This window comes from Acipenser ruthenus, chromosome 39 (assembly GCF_902713425.1).
Source record: "Acipenser ruthenus chromosome 39, fAciRut3.2 maternal haplotype, whole genome shotgun sequence".
In the NCBI taxonomy this organism is placed as follows: Eukaryota; Metazoa; Chordata; class Actinopteri; order Acipenseriformes; family Acipenseridae; genus Acipenser; species Acipenser ruthenus.
In genome coordinates, this window is record NC_081227.1 from 331807 (window position 1) to 354306 (window position 22500).

At 42.4% G+C, this 22500-nt stretch overlaps 1 protein-coding gene across 1 annotated transcript; it reads right to left on the reverse strand.

The window, feature by feature from the left end:
* Positions 1-3418: 3418 nt before the first annotated feature.
* On the reverse strand, positions 3419-14636 carry LOC117397323 (homeobox protein BarH-like 2). The gene is made up of 4 exons (XM_034913298.2): positions 13996-14636; positions 7012-7291; positions 4304-4388; positions 3419-4199 (listed from the first exon to the last, which is right to left on the reverse strand). The coding sequence occupies exons 1-4, from the start codon at positions 14180-14182 to the stop codon at positions 3912-3914; spliced, it is 840 nt and encodes a 279-aa protein (XP_034769189.2). The 5' UTR covers positions 14183-14636; the 3' UTR covers positions 3419-3911.
* Positions 14637-22500: the final 7864 nt, after the last annotated feature.

Below are 22500 nucleotides of genomic sequence, written 5' to 3' on the forward strand. Positions count from 1 at the left end.
AGCAGGACAAAGTGCAATCCGTCTCCTTATAAAACAGCTGAAGTCACTGTAGCTAACAAGTTAATTCCCTAAATCGTAGCCAGTTTGCATCTCTATTAGCCCCAGGTTTTACATGTTTGCTGTAACATGTGTTTCTTTCAAAGCTGCACACTTGAGACCTTTAAAATGATTAGATGTGCATGGCGGAGACACGTATTCATATTAAAGGTCTCAAGTCAGCTACAATTACTTCAAGAATTGACATCAGAAATGAAGCTGTGGCTTATCCCAGCCGGGTATAGGCTGGTCACATTAACTCCTTAGTTAGGGGGCAACAGGCAGAGTTTTTACAAAAGATAAAAGCATAATGGCAAGACAATGGCAGACTAGGGGCACTGTTAAAAGAGGACTTCCATAGATATTATTATTTATTTCTTAGCAGACGCCCTTATCCAGGGCGACTTACAATTGTTACAAGATATCACATTATACATTATTTCACATTATACAGATATCACATTATTTTACATACAATTACCCATTTATACAGTTGGGTTTTTACTGGAGCAATCTAGGTAAAGTACCTTGCTCAAGGGTACAACAGCAGTGTCCCCCACTGGGGATTGAACCCACAACCCTCCGGTCAAGAGTCCAGAGCCCTAACCACTACTCCACACTGCAGATACTGATGGAAGCTGAGACTCAGTAACGAGCGACTGTGAGAACAGAAGCAACGATCGCTCGCTGGGACTCAGTGGAACCCTTTGCAGTCTCGTCTCACGTCCAAGCACCGCTGCGTTACGGGAGGGAGCCCCAGGGGTTCAGCATTCCTGCCCCTGATCATTATCAGTTCATCCACTGTCTCCTGTGACTGATGGGTCCTGAGGTGAGCAAGCCCTTTTTAACAAGGGCACCATTGTTAGTCTGAACTCGCTCAGCGTCCGATTGTGAAAATGGATTTGTGAAGATTACATAGCTGTCACAACACACACAAACATAATACATGAAACCAGGAGCTCTTTATAACCCCCCCGTGCTAACTGCTTGTGTGCTCTGATGCAGACAGGTGTAGGGATGCCTGCCTAAGATCTGCTTCATTGAGCCTTTCCTGTGACCGGTGGATGAACTCCCACCTGACAGAAAATTACAGGGTTTCCAATTAGACACCGCGGATCACTGGAGGCTGTTTGTGTAACAATCCATTTAGCTCACCTGAGTACTGAGTGTACCTGCCTTAACCTGCAGCCTAGAACAACAGTTATGAATGGGAACGAGTTCTCAAGCAGGGCTTTGCATGTGTCTCTCGGGAGGGTCACGAGTTCAGAGATGAGCACACTCGGGGGCTGTGTGGTCCATTGGTTAAAGAAACGGGCTTGTAACCAGGAGGTCCCCGGTTCAAATCCCACCTCAGCCACTGACTCAATGTGTGACCCTGAGCAAGTCACTTAACCTCCTTGTGCTCTGTCTTTCGGGTGAGACGTAGTTGTAAGTGACTCTGCAGCTGATGCATAGTTCACACACCCTAGTCTCTGTAAGTCTCCTTGGATAAAGGCGTCTGCTAAATAAACAAATCAATAGACAGAACCCTCCTTTCAGCAACGTGTCTGCTGCAGTGCACTGTGCAGGACCGCTCTCACAGTATGCATCACCCCACGACACCGTCAAACCCGTTTAATATTAGAGCACAATCATACAAAAAGGAACATATGGCTGCACGCTTTGCAGAATGCTTGCAGTTTGAGTTGCTGGTTTCGTTTTAATGATAATGGATGGATGGATGGATGTTTCTGGTTACTGTTAGTGTCGGACCTTCATATTTTTTGTATGTATTTGGGATGTCGTTCATGTGTTTTTAGCTCCCCTTACTGTGCCACCTGAAGAAAGTTCTTGCTGTGGAATTTGAAATGGTCACAAAGGCTGCAGCACAGCAGTATTAAAAGTAGAAGTTTATATCTTTTTTATTTGATATATTTAAATATTCAAACGGTCACACACACACAAAAAAACAAAAAACTACATTCTCAGCACACATCTTTTTTTTTCTCCTTATATCGTTTTTTTTTTTGCTTTAGCTTACCCAACAAGCTATTTATTTACACCAAAAAAATTATATATATATATATATATATATATATATATATATATATATATATATATATATATATATATATATTAGAAATACAAGTAAAAGAAACAGAATTCAGAACCAAAAAAAAGTGTTATCATGCAACCGCGGTATTGAGAAAGCTGTGCAGGGTACAGAGTGGAGCTCTCTGTCTCTCTGTCTCTCTGTCTCTCTGTCTCTCTGTCTCTCCATCTCTCCGTCTCTCCGTCTCTCTGTCTCTCCAGCTCTCTGTCTCTCTGTCTCTCCATCTCTCCGTCTCTCCGTCTCTCTGTCTCTCTGTCTCTCCGTCTCTCTGTCTCTCCAGCTCTCTGTCTCTCCACTGGCTTTGTGGCTGACTGGGACTCTGCTTTAACAATGTTCTCATGTATGACAGGAGAAAGATTTCATTACAGCAAGGTGTGTGACTCAGTAAGGTCAGCGTGCCTCCAGTGTTAGAAAACATTACGATTCTTTAAAACATTAAGTACCAAACATATTTTTCAAGTAAAATCATAAAACATCTGTTAATATTAAACTCCATTTATGTTACACCTTTTTTTTTTACATAGCTTTCCCCTTCCTTTACCATGTACAGTAAATATATATTCTCGATACATTCTTGTGACATATGTATATATATATATATATGTGTGTGTATATATATATATACAGTAATTATGCTCATGCATTCTCCAGTGTTCTGAAGGCATTAGACAGCAGGTCTGTTCAGTTGTGTTTCTATTTTCTACCTCAGAGTGATTGATTGGGTGTTATGGGTGTGTTGTAAATTGCTTCTTGGAAGTAGAAAAGGCACATTTCCGGGGAGGAATACAACAATTTGAACAGAATAACTGAGAATAACTTGCAGCGTGGAGCTTGTTTGTACACGTTTCTACTTTCTTGTTTTTGTTCCACTGTTAAAATGTGTTAATTCCAGTCTGAATTTAACTTCAAAATAGGGTCCCCTGTGTTTACATGTGGCATTACATCAAAAACAAAGGCCTCTATGTGAGATAAACTCACAGTTCATTCTGCTTTATGATTCAGTGTTCATTCATTTGTTTACCCAAGAGAACCCCTATGTTTGATTGTGATGTCAGAAGCTGACACCAGGTCAGGGCTGGTGTGTTTGATTGTGATGTCAGAAGCTGTGGTTGGGTCAGGGCTGGTGTGTTTGATTGTGATGTCAGAAGCTGGAGCCGGGTCAGGGCTGGTGTGTTTGATTGTGATGTCAGAAGCTGTGGTCGGGTCAGGGCTGGTGTGTTTGATTGTGATGTCAGAAGCTGATGCTGGGTCAGGGCTGGTGTGTTTGATTGTGATGTCAGAAGCTGATGCTGGGTCAGGGCTGGTGTGTTTGATTGTGATGTCAGAAGCTGGAGCCGGGTCAGGGCTGGTGTGTTTGATTGTGATGTCAGAAGCTGTGGTCGGGTCAGGGCTGGTGTGTTTGATTGTGATGTCAGAAGCTGTGGTCGGGTCAGGGCTGGTGTGTTTGATTGTGATGTCAGAAGCTGTGGTTGGGTCAGGGCTGGTGTGTTTGATTGTGATGTCAGAAGCTGACGCTGGGTCAGGGCTGGTCAAGTTTTGGATAAGAGACCTCATGGTACACAGTGGTGCCCAGTGCATGCTGGGAAGTTCTATTAAGTCATTTTGCCATGCTTGTCGAGGTTCCCCCGGAACCCATAGAAACTTCAAACGGCGTACGTAGGAGCATCAGGACTTTGCGTGGGACGTCTGTCTGTTATACTGCAGTGTAGGGAGAGGCACGTTTCCAAGGCACTAAGTGCTCATGTTTCCCAGTCTTTCACACCGTCCGGAGTGCGGGGGTGCTTTAGCTCACGGACTGGTGTTCGGGCTGGTGTGTGGGCGCCTGCTGTTGCGTGGACGGCTCGGGCGCTGTGGGGCTCCCTGTGCTAGGGGCCCGCATTCTGAGGTCCTGCGGCTCACCGGCTGGCCCCTCCTGTTCGGACTCTGCCGGCGGCTGAGCGGCCGGCTCCTCTCGTGTGGACGCCTGCATGGCCAGACGCTCCTCGGCTTCAATCTCCTCCGTGGTGGGGATCGAGTTCTTCTTGGGACGGCCCTTGGGCTTCGTAGGGGCCTCCTGGCCTCCTTTCAAGACCTGCAGGGCAAAGCAAGGGCATCAGGTACCTAGTATGGGACAGCTGCTGTACCGTGCACAGGGGACACTTTGATTTAAACCCACAAGCTGAAGCAGCTGCTCACCAGTTTCTTCCACTTCATGCGACGGTTCTGGTACCAGGTCTTCACCTGCAGCTGAGTGAGCCCCAGAGACTGGGCCAGGTCCAGTCTGTTTGGAGACAACACGGACAGCAGTGAGTTTAACACAGTACAGATCTGGATGCTAACGGCTGGGTGTTCAGTAACATTTTAATGATGCAGGTTTCCAAAAAACATGTGCTACAATCTCCGGCGCCAATAGAGCTCTTTGCATTTTAATGAAATGCCCTTTGAAATGATAATCGGATTTAGTGGGGAAATAAAGATGAATCGGGAATCTCGCACAAGCCTATTTATCCGAAGCCAAACAGTGATTTATTAGAGGATGCAACAGAAATGAATAGCTCCACTTCCCACTCACAGATCCTGGTCGGGTCTGATCAGATACCAGCGTATATTCACAAAGGGAGAGCCTGTTCAATTATCTCCGTGTAATACAATTATAAAATGAATTCCCTTCCAAGACATTAGAGGAGGTCCAGGAGGCTGGTTCAGATATCCGCTTGCTGGGAATGTGAGACCCCTGGAGTCAACCTAATTCCTAGGAATCGGGATATAATTAGGGCTGGGCAGATGACTGAATAAATGAATAACTACATGAAAAAAATCAAGCGCTTTGTTTTACAGAATGATTTGATTCAGCGCCACCTTCAACCCCCCCCCCCCCTCTCCTCCTGTTTTGTGTTGAAGTTCTGGGAGAGAATGTGAGTAAATGGAGAGATTACCCTACAGCCCTTAAAGATCTCTTAGTTTCTGTTTAAGGTGGATGCACAGAGTTCAGAAGTAGCTTGTCCATTCAAACGTAGCTTTCATTCTGTAAATGTAATATGATCAGCTTTTCTAACGTGAATTTTCATTTGACCCACATTTGATTTCAGAGTGGCCTAATCACTATATGGGATCAAACTGAAGAAATAACATACTGGAAGAGAAAGTGACTCACACTTTTGATGACCTAACAGTCATAACCTGATTTTCAGCTTTTGAGATCAATTACAAAACAGATGCACCCGACCTCTTATAGTTCATTACCGCACATTGAAAACCTGTCTCATGCCGCGATCGTTTTCAACACATTGACAATTGAATTATCTCGTTACTTCACAGTCAGATTCGTGCATGATATTTGACCTTGGCTGCCAAATGCATTGTCACAAGCCCCTCCATTGTGCTTCCCTAACCATTAGCTCACTCGTCAAGTATGTCTCATTGGCTTACGAGAGTCTGAGTGAGTGAGTGAGTGAGTGAGTGAGTGAGTGAGTGGGAGAGAGAGAGAGAGAGAGAGATCACAATTATGGGATATTTACTCCAGTGGTCTAGGCACCTGCGTCGCCTCGGAAACAAGGGCAACAAATACATTCTCATTGGTGTCATCGACATTCACAGAAGAAGGATCCGTCGGAAACAAGCATTAAACACTACGTTCCGGAAGTGTGGAGGAGACTGAAATCGCCTCCGATGGGATATTAACTGTACTGTACATGCTCATTCCTTGCCATTAATCCCCTTTGAGGTGTGCTTGGTTACCTTGTCTTTTTCTTTATGGGATTAATTTGAAAGACAGCTTCTACCACTCCATTAGCGTGCAGGTTCTGTGTTTAAAATAGAAAGCAGTTTGGAATTGCAATAAATCTCAGATTAGGCAGTAATGCCTTCTAATCAGGGTTCTGTTGAGTAATTGAAATACGACTTCCATTACACCCACTCTATTCATATGGGTTCTTACTCGCTTACAAAGGGTGTGTTTAATGTGTTAATAACACCACATACTTAGACATGTTTAACTGTTTCTGACAGATCCTTAAATAAACTTTAAGCACCTCATTTCTCAGAGGCCACACCGGTTATTTGTTATCGAATTATACACAGACGTTATTTATTTTATTAAAAAATGTTCTGAAAGGAAAAAACCTGCGTACGTCCCTGATAATAATCAAGCTTCCCGCACCTGGCCCTGAATCACAAAGCAGTTGTCATAGAGGCCCACAAAGCAGTTGTCCTAGAGACGCATGAAGCGGTTGTCATAGAGACACACGAAGCGGTTGTCATAGAGACGCACGAAGCGGTTGTCATAGAGATGCACAAAGCGGTTGTCATAGAGACACACGAAGCGGTTGTCATAGAGACACACGAAGCGGTTGTCATAGAGACACACGAAGCGGTTGTCATAGAGACGCACGAAGCGGTTGTCATAGAGACACACGAAGCGGTTGTCATAGAGACGCACGAAGCGGTTGTCATAGAGATGCACAAAGCGGTTGTCATAGAGACACACGAAGCGGTTGTCATAGAGACGCACGAAGCGGTTGTCATAGAGATGCACAAAGCGGTTGTCATAGAGACACACGAAGCGGTTGTCATAGAGACGCACGAAGCGGTTGTCATAGAGACACACAAAGCGGTTGTCATAGAGATGCACAAAGCGGTTGTCATAGAGACACACGAAGCGGTTGTCATAGAGACGCACGAAGCGGTTGTCATAGAGACACACAAAGCGGTGGTCATAGAGGTGCACAAAGAAGTTGTCATAGAGATGCACAAAGCGGTTGTCATAGAGACGCACGAAGCGGTTGTCATAGAGACACACAAAGCGGTTGTCATAGAGATGCACAAAGCGGTTGTCATAGAGACACACGAAGCGGTTGTCATAGAGACGCACGAAGCGGTTGTCATAGAGACGCCCTGCCACTCACCTGTCCGGGGTGGAGAGGTACTTCTGCCTCTGGAATTTCTTCTCCAGGCCCAGGAGCTGCAGCTCTGTGAAGATGGTCCGGCTGCGACGAGGTTTCTTCAGCCGGTGGACGCTCTGCTCGCTCTCCGACTCGCTGCTGATGATGCTGACAGGGGTCTCGCTGGAGGAGGGCTCGGCCAGGGAGCTGGGGGGGAGGATGCGGGAGGAAGGAGAGGGAGCGAGTCCCGGGGGCTGCCGTGTGATCACAGAGAGCAGGGGGAAGCCCCGCAGAGAAGAGGAGCCTGCAAATGCAACAGCAAACAACGGGCCTTCGTTAATCTGCACAGCAGGCCAAACTGTTCACAAACCCCAAGGATTATACAGCACTTAAAGACATCTGCAGGTATTAGTGCTCCTAAGCATAACAGAAGGACAACTTCAACTCTTCAGCAATCCTCGCTCTGCTTAAGCAGTGAGAATGACAACTTCAACTCTTCATCAATCCTGGCTCTGCTTAAGCAGTGGCCATAATGCAGTAACAAATGTAAGGGTCCAGTGGGGTAGACTCTTGTCTTCCTCCACCTGTTAGGTTTCATAACTTTCTTATCAATATACAGCAGTATCTACGACAGCAGAGCAAATCACCCTGTCTCTGTGCATGCTGTCGTAGCAAAGTAGATTCCCTATAATAATTAAACAGTCATGCAACTGCGGTTTGGGAGTCTGACCCCTGCTGGTGAGGTTAAAAGCTTTATAGCTCCATCTGCTGAGGAGCCTGGCTCGGTTGCATAATGTTAAAGACTGGCTTGCAGGGTGAGTGGTCACTGAGTTGCCACAGTCTCTGTCACACTGTCACAGATCGTTGAGGTTACCCTCCTGCGCGCGGTTGACAGAGCACGCCCCGCCACCGCCCTGTTACGCAATCAGGCTTGCTTCAGAAAATCATTTTCCCATCACTGAGCCTTTCAACCGTCTCGAAAGCTGAATTCAAGAACACCCACAGAAGAAGCGAAATCTAATTAAGCATGCAGGTGATTTATAGGTTATATATGGAAACACAATCAGATGAGCTAATCTCATAATTCAGGCTGTCTCCCGGGGGCTGAGCGTGCAGATGACTCAGTGTGTGCTGCAGCCTGAACTCGCTGCACTCTCCCACTCTCAGCAATGGCACGGTGGCTGCCTGGGGTATGAAATCAGCAGCCCAGGTGATCCATCCTCACTACCTCACTACCTCACTATTCCACACCGCAGCGCTGCTGGAGCAGCAAGCCCGGGCACATGTCTGTGCGCAACACTGAGATAAAGCACAGGGTCTTTGGGGGCTCCTGCAAGTCCGTTGAATCGAATTTCATTGCGATTTGGGTTCGACCAACTGTTAGAAAGTTGAATAAAGCAACCGCATCTGAAAAGTGGTATGCAAATGCAGTCAATCTCCCTACAAGAGGTTTGCAAAGTTTATACATTCAATTTGATCAAATGAAAGAAAAACTTCCTTAGATGTGTTGTAATGTTCAGTTTGCTAAACAGTGTGCAATTTGCTTGCGATTGTAAGTCGCCCTGGATAAGGGCGTCTGCTAAGAAATAAATAATAATAATAATAATAATAATCTGTGGAAGTGAAGCTCCCAGGTAAAAGTCATCCAGTGTCTGTTTATTTGCAGATGTCCTGTTTTGTGAGGTAGTGTGTGTGGTAGTGGTGTTGCTTGTGCTACACACCGCATTTCACTGTCTGCTAAACTGCTTTTTTTTGTAACACACTTAATACTGTGTCAGTGTTTCACACAACCATCAATTTTAAAACCCTAACATAGTCTTTAGTAAACAATTGGGTTGCTTATTTTCCTTTTGTGTCACTCGAAGGTGTGTGTGTTATTTTTCTTTAACCTCGTAATGCACTCTTTGCAGTTGAAGTAACCCCTAATGCTTCAGCAGCTTGTGAAAGGGGCTTTGGTATCTCATAATAAGCTGCCTGTCAGCAGTGCATCACATTTCAATTCTGATTCCCGCATGGCTGTCAGCATTATGTCATGGAAGGATTCACAGGACAATCACGCTTATTGTCTGTCAGGATCAAGTTCTGAGAACAAGGATACTGATCAGAGTTTTCCAGGGCCTGAAAAACACTTAGAAACGTCAGTCGTTTCTGCAAAGCAAACACAGTGCAGCCAGCGCTGCTGGAGGAGACACTGGGCTGTGTGTTTCATTTCAGAGACTGGAATTCATTGTCTCCGAGAGCGGAACACACTAATATCCACCTGTAAGTAACTGCCGTGGAAGCAAGCTGTGATTCGTTGCTTTCTGATTGCTCTGAAAACAGCATCAGGTGTTCCTCAGCTCAGCGTGGAGATGCACTTTTAATTTGTGTATTCATCTTCTAGTGCCTCCTTCACTGTGCAGCTCTTCATTTCACTCATCTTTACAAAGGTAGCAAGAGCATTACAAGAAAAACAACTATATATGTGTTGTGTTGCACGGCATCATTCAAAACCGCTGCTGCTAATACTAATACTAATACTAATAATACTAATAATAATATTAAAGACATATCTGGATTGTGCTTGGGTGCTTTACCCTGGTTATCCTCGTTGCCATGGTAATAGCGATGCTTGCCTGTGATTTGCTATTCCTTTATTCTACCTCAGCACCCTTTGCTTTCACTGTGGTTTAGTGCATTAGTTGCTGGCAGCTCTGCTGTGCAGTAGATCGTGTAAAGAGCGCCGCAGCGGGCAGGGGGCCCCCTCTCTCAGTGACACGTCCCCTGGAGCTATGAGGCTATTGAATCGATTCGTGCGCTTTCCTGCTTGCACGTATTTCACCGCACTGTCATGTCAGATCACTCCAGCGATGATCTTATCTGCCCGTACGTTTCCCAGCAGTGCTGTTAAAAGCTTTGCCCAGGGTCCCGACGAGCGATGAAATTCCAAATGGAATGTTCTCGCTGGCAGGTATTATTAATAGTCTGGGGGACTGTAGCTACCTGTTGAATGACAGCTATCAGGGGAACACAGAGCAGCTTGTAAAATATGGGAGCAGGTCTCGTGCAGTCTAGTGAGGGTGTGTTACTGTTTCCATCAGGACACGTACTGTGCATGACACAGTGATTGAAATGTTACTGCCGCTGTGCTTTAATCATTATATTACAACACGGTTACAAGGGAAGGTTTGTGTGGAAGCTGACGCAGGTGAGTGATTGGCTCAAACTCTTGCCTGTTTGAATTCTGATCGCCCATCTAAGCCAGTTTGTGCCCTTTAGGGACCCCTGCTGGACAGAGTGGGGATCCCTCAAGCTACTCAGATGGAAAGCAGGGCTAGTGTTTCCACCCTGGGACAGACTGTACCTCTCTGCCTGTCAATATCTGAACTGTGAATATACAGTATCTCTCACCCGCTCCCCTTCCAGTGAATCGAACACACCGGGGACTGGCTCCTGCAGTTAACCTGGCTAAGATAACCACTGTCTAATAGAGGTATTTCATCGGATTCATCACTATATAAGCATTATTCTTTCATATAGGTTTCCCAAACGCATGCAAGCTTCTCGTTGTGAGAGCATAGTACAATGTGATAAAGCACAGTGAAAGCATGGCAGAGCAGAGGGAAGCATGAGAAAAGTGCAACGATACCATGCAGAAATACCGTGTGAAGTTCTCTGAGGGATCCGCCCTACACCTAACCCTGTGTGTGCAGCTCTGAGATTTCCTCATGGGTTACCAGCCAGGTTAGCAGTTTAAAAACACATGTGCAAACGGTTAGTGAATCTGGTGCATGGCCTTTAATGCAGGCACGGCTGTGTGAGGCCTCAGGTGAGGTGCAGAGGCACAGAAACCCAGCGGTGCAATCACACTGCTGAACGAATGGTAAAGTGTTCATGCTACTGCGAGCCTCGGAAAGCACAGCCTGTTTAAATAGCTCTGTCTGACACACACAGTAAATCTATGACAGGTAACACAGATTAGCTCCATTAGTTCCAGGAAAAGCGCTTCAAACATGTGTTGTTTTTTTTTTTATATCGTTTCCTTATGAAAATCCCAGCCCAGCAGAAACGACAAACCATCTAGAAAATATTTCTCCCCTGCGATATATAAGTTTCACTGAGCTTCATTACACTTTGCTATGCTTTTATAGGGGGAACCCATTATAAGGGCCATTGCAAAGTGGTCTACGCGCATTAAATAAGGTCATCGTTCAGCCCATGTGGACGTGGGTGGCATCGAAAGCTGGAGCCTGGGTAGCTGGGGAGGGTTGCTGTAAATGCTCTGAATAAGGATGGTCTCAGCTTGCTATCTCTAACTGTTTGGCAGGAATGCGTGTAACACACAGGGTTATTATCACTGCTAATCACACAGCCCGCCAGTGTAGATATGGAACAGAAAGCTGCATCTCCCCGTGCAGTTTCATTGGAGTGGTCAGCGTGCCGATCAGAGCCCTGCGACTTCATTACCATGGCTGGCAGGGAGACAGCATGTGCGGGGTTATATATAGAACAGAAAGGCAGGCCACTGAAAATAGATGTTTCCAAATGAGATAATTGCTCTGCTATTAGAGTAAGAGACTTTCTCCTTATTTTAGGACAGGAATAATCGCGGCTTAATTGATCTTTTCCCAGCTAGTGAACTTTCCAGGATTTTATCCAGGGATAAGCTGCCACCTGAACCCTTTCCAGTGAATTAAAGGCGTCCGATGAATTCCAAGCCTTCAACATTATTACTGTAAAAGAGATTATTATTTTTATTATTATTATTATTATTATTATTATTATTATTATTAATATTATTTGTGTGGCTGTAGAATTCTTTGGAAGCAAGGCTGTGTACATTTTTACAAGGCTGAATATATAGTATTTCACGATGTAACACTTTGATGGCTGGTTTCACAGACCCTGATTAGCACGCCTCTTGTGTTACCGCAAGTAAGGCAACGCAAGACTGGCTGGGTCTATGAAACCAGCCTAATAGCTGAGCTAAGTTATATAACGCTTGTTCTCTTCAGCACTCTCAAGGTCTGTGTTTTTTTTTTCTCAGATTTTTCAACATTAAGGTGAAGTTCATTCAAGAATGGAGGAGACACTTTAAAAATAAGGTTTGTTATTTCTAGCTATCTTCTTAAATGCCCCGATGTGTTTCTTTCAGGGCAGGATACAGGTTTAACTTGACTTATTACTGCATGAAAACCAGACTTCAAGAAGACCTGCTGGATTAGCGACTCCCTGCTACGCTTGTATTGACCCTGGTATAAGATTAGCTGTGCCAATAGCGGGTGAAGCAATCCAGGGCTAGATCTGAAGTCATTTACACCACCGCTCTGTGCACTAGAGAGGGAATCTGCACCCTACAACAGGAGAAGCTTCCCTATAGACACACCGGGGCTGCAAATATTATACAACCCTTTACTATTGAAATCATGGATGTTAACAATGCCCTTCACATTATTGCTGTTTATTTTAAGTTATTGGCTAGCTAGGGCAGCAGTGTGGAGTAGTGGTTAGGGCTCTGGACTCTTGACTGGAGGGTCGTGGGTTCAATCCCAGGTGGGGGGACACTGCTGCTGTACCCTTGAGCAAGGTACTTTACCTAGATTGCTCCAGTAAAAACCCAACTGTATAAATGGGGAATTGTATGTATAAAATAATGTGATATCTGTATAATGTGATATCTTGTAACAATTGTAAGTTGCCCTGGATAAGGGCGTCTGCTAAGAAATTAATAATAATATCGGGAAACCAATATACCCTAACCCCAAGCAGAAACCCTTTTATTAATAGTTATTACAGGTGGAATGAAGGTAAGTCTTATTTATTTTTTTTCGTCAGAAATGGAATGAAGTTGCTCTTTGATAAGAAGATTTCCTAATTACATTTCATTGAAATAGTATTTATTCTTTTTTCACAACAAGCCCAGAGATCCAGTATTTGAGAGTGCGTGTGGCTGAGTTCAACAGGAATAACAGAAGGTTATATTTTAGGCCTGCACTGTTTTGGAATCGCACGCCAGCGACTAGACTCGCTTTCTAAGCGTTACGTATCTGTCTGTTTGTTTAGCCGTTTTTACAAAACACCAAAACGTGCGCTTTCTTTTTATCGGCAGAATTACAACTGTGTTGGAATAAATCCGTTTTCTAAATCAACTGAACACCGTCACTGCTACACTGCTTCTGGGTATTCACTATGTTTACAGAGCCCTTTTCTAGGTTAAATACTATAGACTACAATCAGGATGAACTGGACCCGCTAATGGGCAAAACAGTACAACTGTCATTTTAAACGATGTTCAATCAATTAAAATACGTTATTATTATTATTATTATTATTATTATTATTATTATTATTATTATTATTATTATTGAGAAAATTAGGACGCCATATATCACTTGTCAAAAAAGTTACAAATATTTTTAAGTGCTCAACTTTAAGTAGACTACTACAGTGGTAATAATCAAAATGTAGAATCTGTTTTAAAAAGAGATCATGTTCCTGTCCTGTCTGGGATAGGGGTGTTATCTGAATATTAGTACAGTGGTATTTCAGGAAACGTCAAGGGCATATTGGATAGATGTATTTGTGTGACCTGTATAACGCTCGGACCTTCCTTAAACAATATCTAAATATATGGTCTTTTGTAAATTGTACTGTGATTTTCGAAATACAGTTCTGTAAATATTATAATACGATATTTACTATTATTATTATTATTATTATTATTATTATTATTATTATTATTATTATTATTATTATTATTATTGGGTAATCGGTACAGATAAACGTGTCTGAATGGCAGCAGATAGCCCTTGCTTCTGAATGTGCATATGGCACACTTACAGCATACTGTAGTAATTGCACTCCAGGCACGACAGATTCTACTCCAGGTACTCGATTATCCGGTTAATATTTCAAAAACGATTTTAACAACTGTCAACACTTGGAACTAATCGTCCGCCTGCGTTCCCCTCTACAAAACGCGCAAGCAACTGCAAGAACCCAAATAAACGCGGAGTCTAGCAGACTTACCCGTGCAGGAGTGGAGAGGTGTTGGTCTCACGATGAGCGAAGGGCACACAGAGTAAAGGGAAAGCTTCTCAAAGTAATCGCAAGTCTCTTTCGAGAGAATCTCATCAATCATGAAGGTCTTGTAGCGCCGCCTGGCTGCTTTCAATTGCCCGGGGGAAGAGAGCCTTAACTCGGCTTGGCAGTGCATGATAACCCGATAGGTACGCGCACGCTGAAACAATGCAACCAACTTTCATAAAGGAAAAAAAACTTTAAAATAATAATAATAACACTAAAACTATTTATAAACAAAAGCAGCGTTTAAAGGCGTGTTTAATGTTGCAGCGGTGGAGTGCAGTTTTGGTGCAGTTTTCGTCGATCGGCACAGTATATACTGTATGTAATATATCCGCTCTGGGTCTCTGTCTCAACAGGAGTTGTGTTGTTGTGAGCACTGATACAGAGTGCCCCGGAGCTCCGACTATATAAACCATCTCCTCATAAACATCTCTACAATTCCGTGGCGGGACACTGCAGCTGTCAATCAAACCGGCTCTCCCTCGCTGCCTGCCCTTCTCCGCTTGTTGCTGAACGAAGCAGACACCTTTACTTTGCTCAGTCCAAATAAAGAGCTGTGCGTTTCTTTAAGCAGTCCAAACGAGTTGTCATCTGAGCGCTCTGAATGTGCGCACGATTTTGTCATGCATATTTATCGCGGTGTGTGACCCACGCGGTGCGTGTGTGTGTGTTACAGGCAATTGCATGACCGGCGTAAACTTCGATTATTGAACAGTTATATATTGGATGAAGGCAAACGCAACCTCTGTGCTAAATCACTGATACAGAACTAAACTGTTAAAAAAATAAAGACAAACCGGGCCTTTGACGAACAGTCTGTTCAACTCAATCTGTGTTTGTATAGTGCATATGAATACGTAGGCTATATGTATCTGCATTATTATTATTATTATTATTATTATTATTATTATTATTATTATTATTATTAGTAGTAGTAGTAGTAGTAGTAGTAGTAGTAGTAGTAGTATTGTTCTCTCGCTTTCTCACACACAGATTCGGTCACACAGTGAAGTTGTAATAATTATATTCTCAGCACGTTCCTCGCTCATATTTTGTTTTATTTCATAACTAAGACACATTTAAAGGCAGAGGCCGCGCTTTGTTTGCGAGCAGTGATTTCTCAGTTGACACAAACGGGCATTTCCTTCGATAGCACAGCCATTGGTAAATGTGCCTTTATAAACAGACTTACAGTGGGGCGGCTTTGGGGTCGGCGGAACGGGCAGTATATATATATATATATATATATATATATATATATATATATATATATATATATATATATATATATATATACGCATGCAGTGTATTGAATGGCTGGGCTACACCATGTCTTTATGAATTCCATGTATTCCACCTTCTTCACGCAAGACCTACGGACATCTCATCTAATCTCTGTTTATTATTTAGCTTCAGATAAACTGTTTAATACGGCTCAACCGCAACCAGATCGTCATTAAACTCGGATTAGATAACGAAGCGTTCATTCCGAGTGCCTCTGCAGCCGTTCCAGAGCGTTTCCCTGCTCGTGTGCTGATTTCCAGGTTTGATAAACACAGCGCGCCTGGCATTACAGTAGCAATCCTGCACACAGTGTAGGTGCCCTTAACGACACAGGATTAGCGATTGCATAGCACCGGGTCAAGCTGCAGGGGTTTGCACTGTTCTGTACTCTATGCACGTCTCTTTAGGGCAGATCTGTCTGGTTTGTGTGTATGTATGTATATATATATATATATATATATATATATATATATATATAAACAGCAGCGTGTTGACATGTCAATGCTGTTCTGTGCTTGTTGCTCCACGCAGTTCCACGCATGAAACGAATTGTGTTCTTCATCATTTCATTTATATTGATTTGCCTATATATGGGTTTACAAAAATACATATAGTTAAAATGATTATTATTATTATTATTATTATTATTATTATTATTATTATTATTATTAATAATAATAATACTAATAATAATAATAATAATAATAATAATAATAATAATAATAATAATAATAATAATAATAATATATTTTTTAAAATCTGCAAACAGAAAAATATTGTAACATTTATATTTAACAAGACGAGCCAAATGTTAAGTAAATATCCGTAAATTAATTTTTATATATTGTTGGATATAATTTATATAATGAGAAAATAAAAATGGCCATTTACTGTAATTATTAATTCGATTTTTTCTCACATGTTTCTACTGTGTTAGTGAGGTTTTGTTGTGGTTGCTGTATCTACATTTTTGTTTATTTTTTAGTACATTTTCCGGATATCTATCTATCTATCTATCTATCTATCTATCTATCTATCTATCTATCTATATGTATGCATGTTCTTTAAAAGCTGTGTGAAGCAGTGCCCTACGCTATGTTACAGGTGTTTTCTTTGACAGCAGCTTGATCGTGATGTTTCTTGCTGTTAGTATGCGCTATAATGATGTTTTGTCTTCGCACAACACCCTGTTATTAACAGCTGATTGAACACAAGATGCACTGTCAGCACAGTTTGCACGAGAACTTTACTGAAAAAGAAACAGGAGGCGTTTCCTTAATTATATTGTAAAAAACTGTAGAAAACTGCATAGCATTAGATGGGCAGGTACTAATGGTATGCAGGTTTAGCTGTTTGAAAGTCTGTGCGGTACACAACACGGTGTGGTTGTTCTGTTGTCGCGTGTATTTTCTCAGGAGTCGCGTCTGTCTCTCTCTTTTTTCGGTTTCTCGTGGTTAATGTCCTTGCTCGTGCGTCAGTCTCACAGGTGGAACGCGTTTCTGAAAACATTGTGAAACGTTTTCTCACTTAACTCCCTCATTAGCAAAACGACAGGACGTGATTTCAAAACAGCAGCAGAAAGACAGACATTTAACTGCAGCTCTTAGTGCAGGCGAGTCAAATATCCACACGCATTGTGCGGCTCAATTGATGTATTCTTTCAGGGCTGCTGTATAGTCACATGTTCTGCAAACATTCTTACACTGTTTATTTTTTGCCGATACCTTAAAATACAAATGTAAGTTGCATATTATTTTCATAAACATTGCTATGAGTTAGTAAGTGAACGGGCACATCGTTTTAAATGTGTTGTATGTAAATACACTGAAAGCCTCTGGCATGCCCGCTTTATGCAGCGCTTATAGATAGAACGTGCCACAGTGAAACCGTTTGTATTTGAAACCAGTAGAATTATTTCAGTTTTGACTTTAACAAACGAAATAATTGCAAAACCACTTAAAAATATATCCACCTCGGTGATGTTCAAAAAGAGAAGCGTGCGAGCGAGGCATTGCAGTGCGTGTTAGTGCGAGCGAGCGCTCCTGCTGCTTTCCGTGTCTCTCGTTCTGGGTTCTGTGAAGGGGCGCTCTTTGAATCCTGCTCGCTCGGCTCCAGGAAACCCAGTTGAACGTGATGTTAATAATAACGCATATAAGAAATAAAATGCATTACCCTGATTCGCAGACAAAGTTATTATTTATGTTTATTTTTTTTGGAGGAGGTCATTTTTAAATGCGCTCTGCATTTGTTTTGCAAGGATGAAAGTAAAAATGGCATCTAAATCTATAAAGTGGTGATATACTAGCTGTCTGTACAGCAAATGTATATATAGGCTACAAAAAAAAAACGTGTTTAGCAGAAGATAAAACTTATGCCATGGAGAAGTGAGTGTTTTCTGGTTCCCTTGAGTTGTGTGCTTGCGTTGTAGAAATAATACTACGGTCTACAATTACAATTCGTGTTGAACCTCTGATCGATCCGGCATTCTATAGAACAGAACGACATGACTTTAACTTAAAATGACAATTCTTACATAAGAACCATGCAAAGGAAAACAACCTGCTAATACAGGATTATTATTATTATTATTATTATTATTATTATTATTATTATTATTATTATTATTATTATTATTATTATTGTGCTATTAAATATTATAATAGTATACTGTGTAATTTAATTTGAAAATTCATATCTATCTATCTATCTATCTATCTATCTATCTATCTATCTATCTATCTATATTGATTGTAAGTATAGGAAATGGCTGGAATTTACTGTAAGAGTACATACGTCTATATTATGATAGAGGTTTTATAGAAGTGTTTTTTGTTGTTTGTATTTATGGAATAAGAGAAACGTCAAAAATATAAGTGCTATCAGAGCTATGATAAACAATAATAATTCCCTTTGTTACAGCTGAAAACCCTTACCATAAGATAGTAAACATACATCATCTTACAATATTAGTACAACTGCGTACAGCCCAGGCAAACACGCACGCACGCACGCACGCACGCACGCACACGCACACCTGCACACCATTCGGGTTTCAAGGGGTGTGTGTAAACACCAATGTTATAAACATTTCAACACTGAGGATGACTTCACTGTTTCAGGTAACTGACATCGTCTCTTCTGTTCCGCACCACCCTTAAACCGCATGCCTGAAACGATCCAATGCCTCCTGTTTCATTATACTGCAGGTCACGTCATTCTTCTAGCAATCAATCTCGCAGACGCGTTCCACTCATAGCAGATCTCAGCGCTCTGTTTACCTGTCTGCTGGGTGTTTGTATTTTCTAATGCATTATTGTTATCGTAAAGGAGGCTTCTGACTTCAAATGTGGTGCTGGGAGACGGCAACAAACTATACATGTCTATTTTAAATGCAGTTTAGGGTGAATTCATGTAATAATAATAATAATAATAATAATAATAATAATAATCATAATAATAATAAACTGATTAGTTATTTAAGGGTTTTTTTTTCAACCCTTTCATGCAAACAGCAATTAGTTTTAGACAAATACGAAATATATTTTTCAGTTTTTGTCCGGCGCTTTATATGAGCACCAATGGCATATGAGGTTTAATAAGATGTGCTATTCCACCTGTACAGTGTGACTGACAGCAGCATCGAATTGAGATGGAGCGCCTCTGAGCTCACATTAGACATGTTTCCACTGTGCAATACGATGCGGTAGAATCAAGCACAGCCCTGTTATTATTATTATTATTATTATTATTATTATTATTATTATTATTATTATTCCATCTGCTCCCCATACTGGCTCCAATGGTTTATAGTCTCAGATGCAAGGTCTGTATTAATTCCTCTTCCTACAATCATTCGGAGTGCCACATTGGCACAACAGACCCCCAAACCACTCGCACGATTGTAACAATCATAAAAGGGGAAACGTGAAATCATGAATAAAAGACGGGTACATTTAATACGAATCGCGGAGTGTTTAAGAATGCGTTGCAGTGCGAGGGACCGCGGTGTTACTGGGTGTAATAATGGTTCAGTGATACTCTTGAGACTCTAGCCTAGATCTCGAAGAATCAACGCGTGTATTAAGACTCTGAATCACGAGGTACCGCATTGAAATTGGTTTTCAGCTCTTTGTATTTTTTTTTTTTTTTTAGTGTTCAGGCTCTTGTTCGGTATTTACCCGACAGGGACGCCCTTGTAATTGCTCAGTTATTATTTCTGAATGAATACCAGGGTTACCTATTCTTCACCAGCAGGTGTCACTATCACCTTCAAACTGAGCAGAGCCGGGAGGGTTAGGTTTCGGGTGAATAATAATCTTAATAATGTCATTGATAAACTGCCAGCCTATATCAGGCTGTTGTATTCGCCAAAAAAACCAAAAAAAAAAAAAAAAAAAAACAGACTCAATGATTTGTTAAAAACCCTGGAAACTACACGTTCGCTTCAGCTCTGCATCGTGGTGTGCTGCGGGCTGTGGACATGTTATACAGCCGGGTTATCTCACTGTTGCGTGTTTGAAGTTCTGGGTGGAAGATGGGGTACAGACCAGCAGGACGAACACGCTCCGTCTTTCTCTTTGGTTAAGGATGGCCTCTGCTGTGGGATGTTCGGGCGTCCTCTGAGCGAACAGCGCTGCGCTCCAGGGGAGCGGCGTGCGGGCAGCCCCCCGGTGAAGATCACCTCTGTCGCCGAGGTTCACAGGAATCGCTTCTATAAAAAGTCCATGGGATCGAGCTCCGTAGCCGATAATCCCTTCACTCTGACCCACAGACGCCAGCCAGATGAATCAATTAAAACACACATGCCGGGCCCCTCGCTTTGTAATGGCTTTCCCAGTATTGGGAGGGGGTTGTTCTTCATTAGAGACATTTCCCAAAAGCGGGCATCAGATTCCAAGCAGGGTGATTAGAAAGTCACCCTTCTGAACATATGAAGCTAATGCAATAACACAACTGTGCAAGACTATTCATCACCCATGCCGTGGTCTAAGAATCCTGGTACCTCCACCTGCCGTTGTTCGCCTCGGATACACAGTGCTATTGTGGAGATAGATTGATAGAACACAGAGCCAAACATCTCAGAACTCAAGGAAATCGAGGACACGTGGACGAAGTCATCGTGGCAACACCCTATAGACACACCGTCACAAATAACTAGCCAGCGTGCGACTTTCTCATTATTCAAGGCAGCCTAACTTCAAACACAGACTGCTTTAACATTCGTGCAGCACGAGTGCTAATTAGGGCCTGTGAAAGAACAGAAACATGACATTTTCCGACTGCATTTCAATTCATGCATTCATTCAACAGGGACAGGAAAGGGAAACTCCGTGGCATTGTCATAGGGGCAGGACCACCACGGGCCGCCAGCATGAGGTTACAGTTTATAATACAAATGTCCCGATATAACCTACGAAATACAGCGTGTTTCTGAGATATCTCTGGCATTTATAGTTACTAAAAAATATACTGTATATATTATTCTCGTCCAAGAAAGTTCTGTTAATTCTGTTCCACACCGCAATGTCCTTCTTTCACCAGTAGAGGGAGGTGTTGTAAACACTTACAAGGTCGGTACATGCTGGAACATTCAGCGTCTTAGAAAAACACCGAATATATGAAGGAGATGAATAATGCATTGATTACAAAAAAAGAGAAAGAGAAAATAACCATTATTGATAATAATAATAATAATAATAATAATAATAATAATAATAATAATAATAATAATAATCTATAAATAATTATTCTATAAATTACCCTTGCAGTATGCTGCTGATAGCAAGGCTATGAACATACATATATTGTTTAGTGATTTATAATTATTTATTTCTTAGCAGACGCCCTTATCCAAGGTGACTTACAGTTGTTCCAAAATATTACATTACAAAGCATCACCTTACAGAATATCGCATTGCAGATAAGAGCAGTTATGAAGTTCAGTAAAATCATTAGATCGTAAGATCAAACACAAATAAGAGCAAAATAAAGCAGTTAACATGGTAACGACATTTGCTTATATATATACATACACACCTGCATATAATATACACATTTATTTCCAAAGAAAAGGTCATTATTTACCTGAAATACTTTTTGTTGGTTTGTGTTGCTTTGTATCGAAGTGACTCTTTGGAATATATTAATTTCGATCAGCTCCGTTCTCCACGAGATGGCGCTGTTGTGAAAACAATGACGTGACGCAGATGGAGTCGCCACAAGCAAACACGCGTTCCTTGTGCTGTGCGTACGGGTGTTCATTCTCCTGGTGTCACTAAATGCGCATCACTCAAGGAGATCAATACCTTCCTGCATTTGTAAATTGAACATTTTATATGAAGACATCTTGCTCAGCCGCCAAGCGCTCTGTGGTGTGTTTCTCCTGAAAGCTGTGCTCAGGGTTTATGATATTGTACCTCACCTCTCCTCTTCATATCAACACTACAAGGGTTATTATCGCGGGACTCCCTTTTCTTGTGTTGAAGATTTGTTTTGTGGCTTGTTTCTTTATACTTTAATTCAGGATAGACACAGAGCTATCATTTGCATTCCCGTGATGTGTTGTGTGAGTTTCACTGAGATTCTTTCTGTGTTTCAAGCTCACAGACGTGTATATCCTGCGTGGCTTCCCGTCCTGTTGTCTGGACGTCCCGTTGCGTTTCCTCCTCAGTCCGGTTAGGCTTGCGCTCATCTCTGTGACGCAGGTCACAGCTTTATTCCTGCTGCCCCCTCTCTCTGCACAAACAGGATATTTCATGACATCAGTAAACAGCAGCGAGACTGAAGTAGCTGGGGTGAGCTGCCAGCTCTCCATCGCACAGTTCACATGCAAGGTGACAGGACTGGGACAGTCAGGTCATATCTCTGAAAAGAGAGCTCTGCTACACTCTACCCACTGCAACCTACTGTTTGCACAACACTGAAAGCAGAGGAGTGTGGCTTACTGGTTAGAGCTCAGGGACTAGGAGGCAGTGTGGCTTACGGGTTAGATCTGAGAGATAGGGAGGCAGTGTGGCTTACTGGTTAAAGATGAGGAACTGGGGCAGTGTGGCTTACTGGTTAGAGCTGAGGGACTGGGAGGCTGTGTGGCTTACTGGTTAGAGATGAGGAAGTGGGGGGCAGTGTGGTTTAGTGGTTAGGGATGAAGGACTGGGAGGCTGCGTG

Coding starts and splice junctions, on each gene's coding strand:
- LOC117397323 (XM_034913298.2), bottom strand. CDS start 14,182: ATGCACTGCCAAGCCGAGTTAAGGCTCTCTTCCCCCGGGCAATTGAAA. Junction 7,292..13,995: donor ACCTCTCCACTCCTGCACGG/GTAAGTCTGCTA, acceptor TTGCATTTGCAG/GCTCCTCTTCTCTGCGGGGC. Junction 4,200..4,303: donor GCATGAAGTGGAAGAAACTG/GTGAGCAGCTGC, acceptor TTTGCCCTGCAG/GTCTTGAAAGGAGGCCAGGA.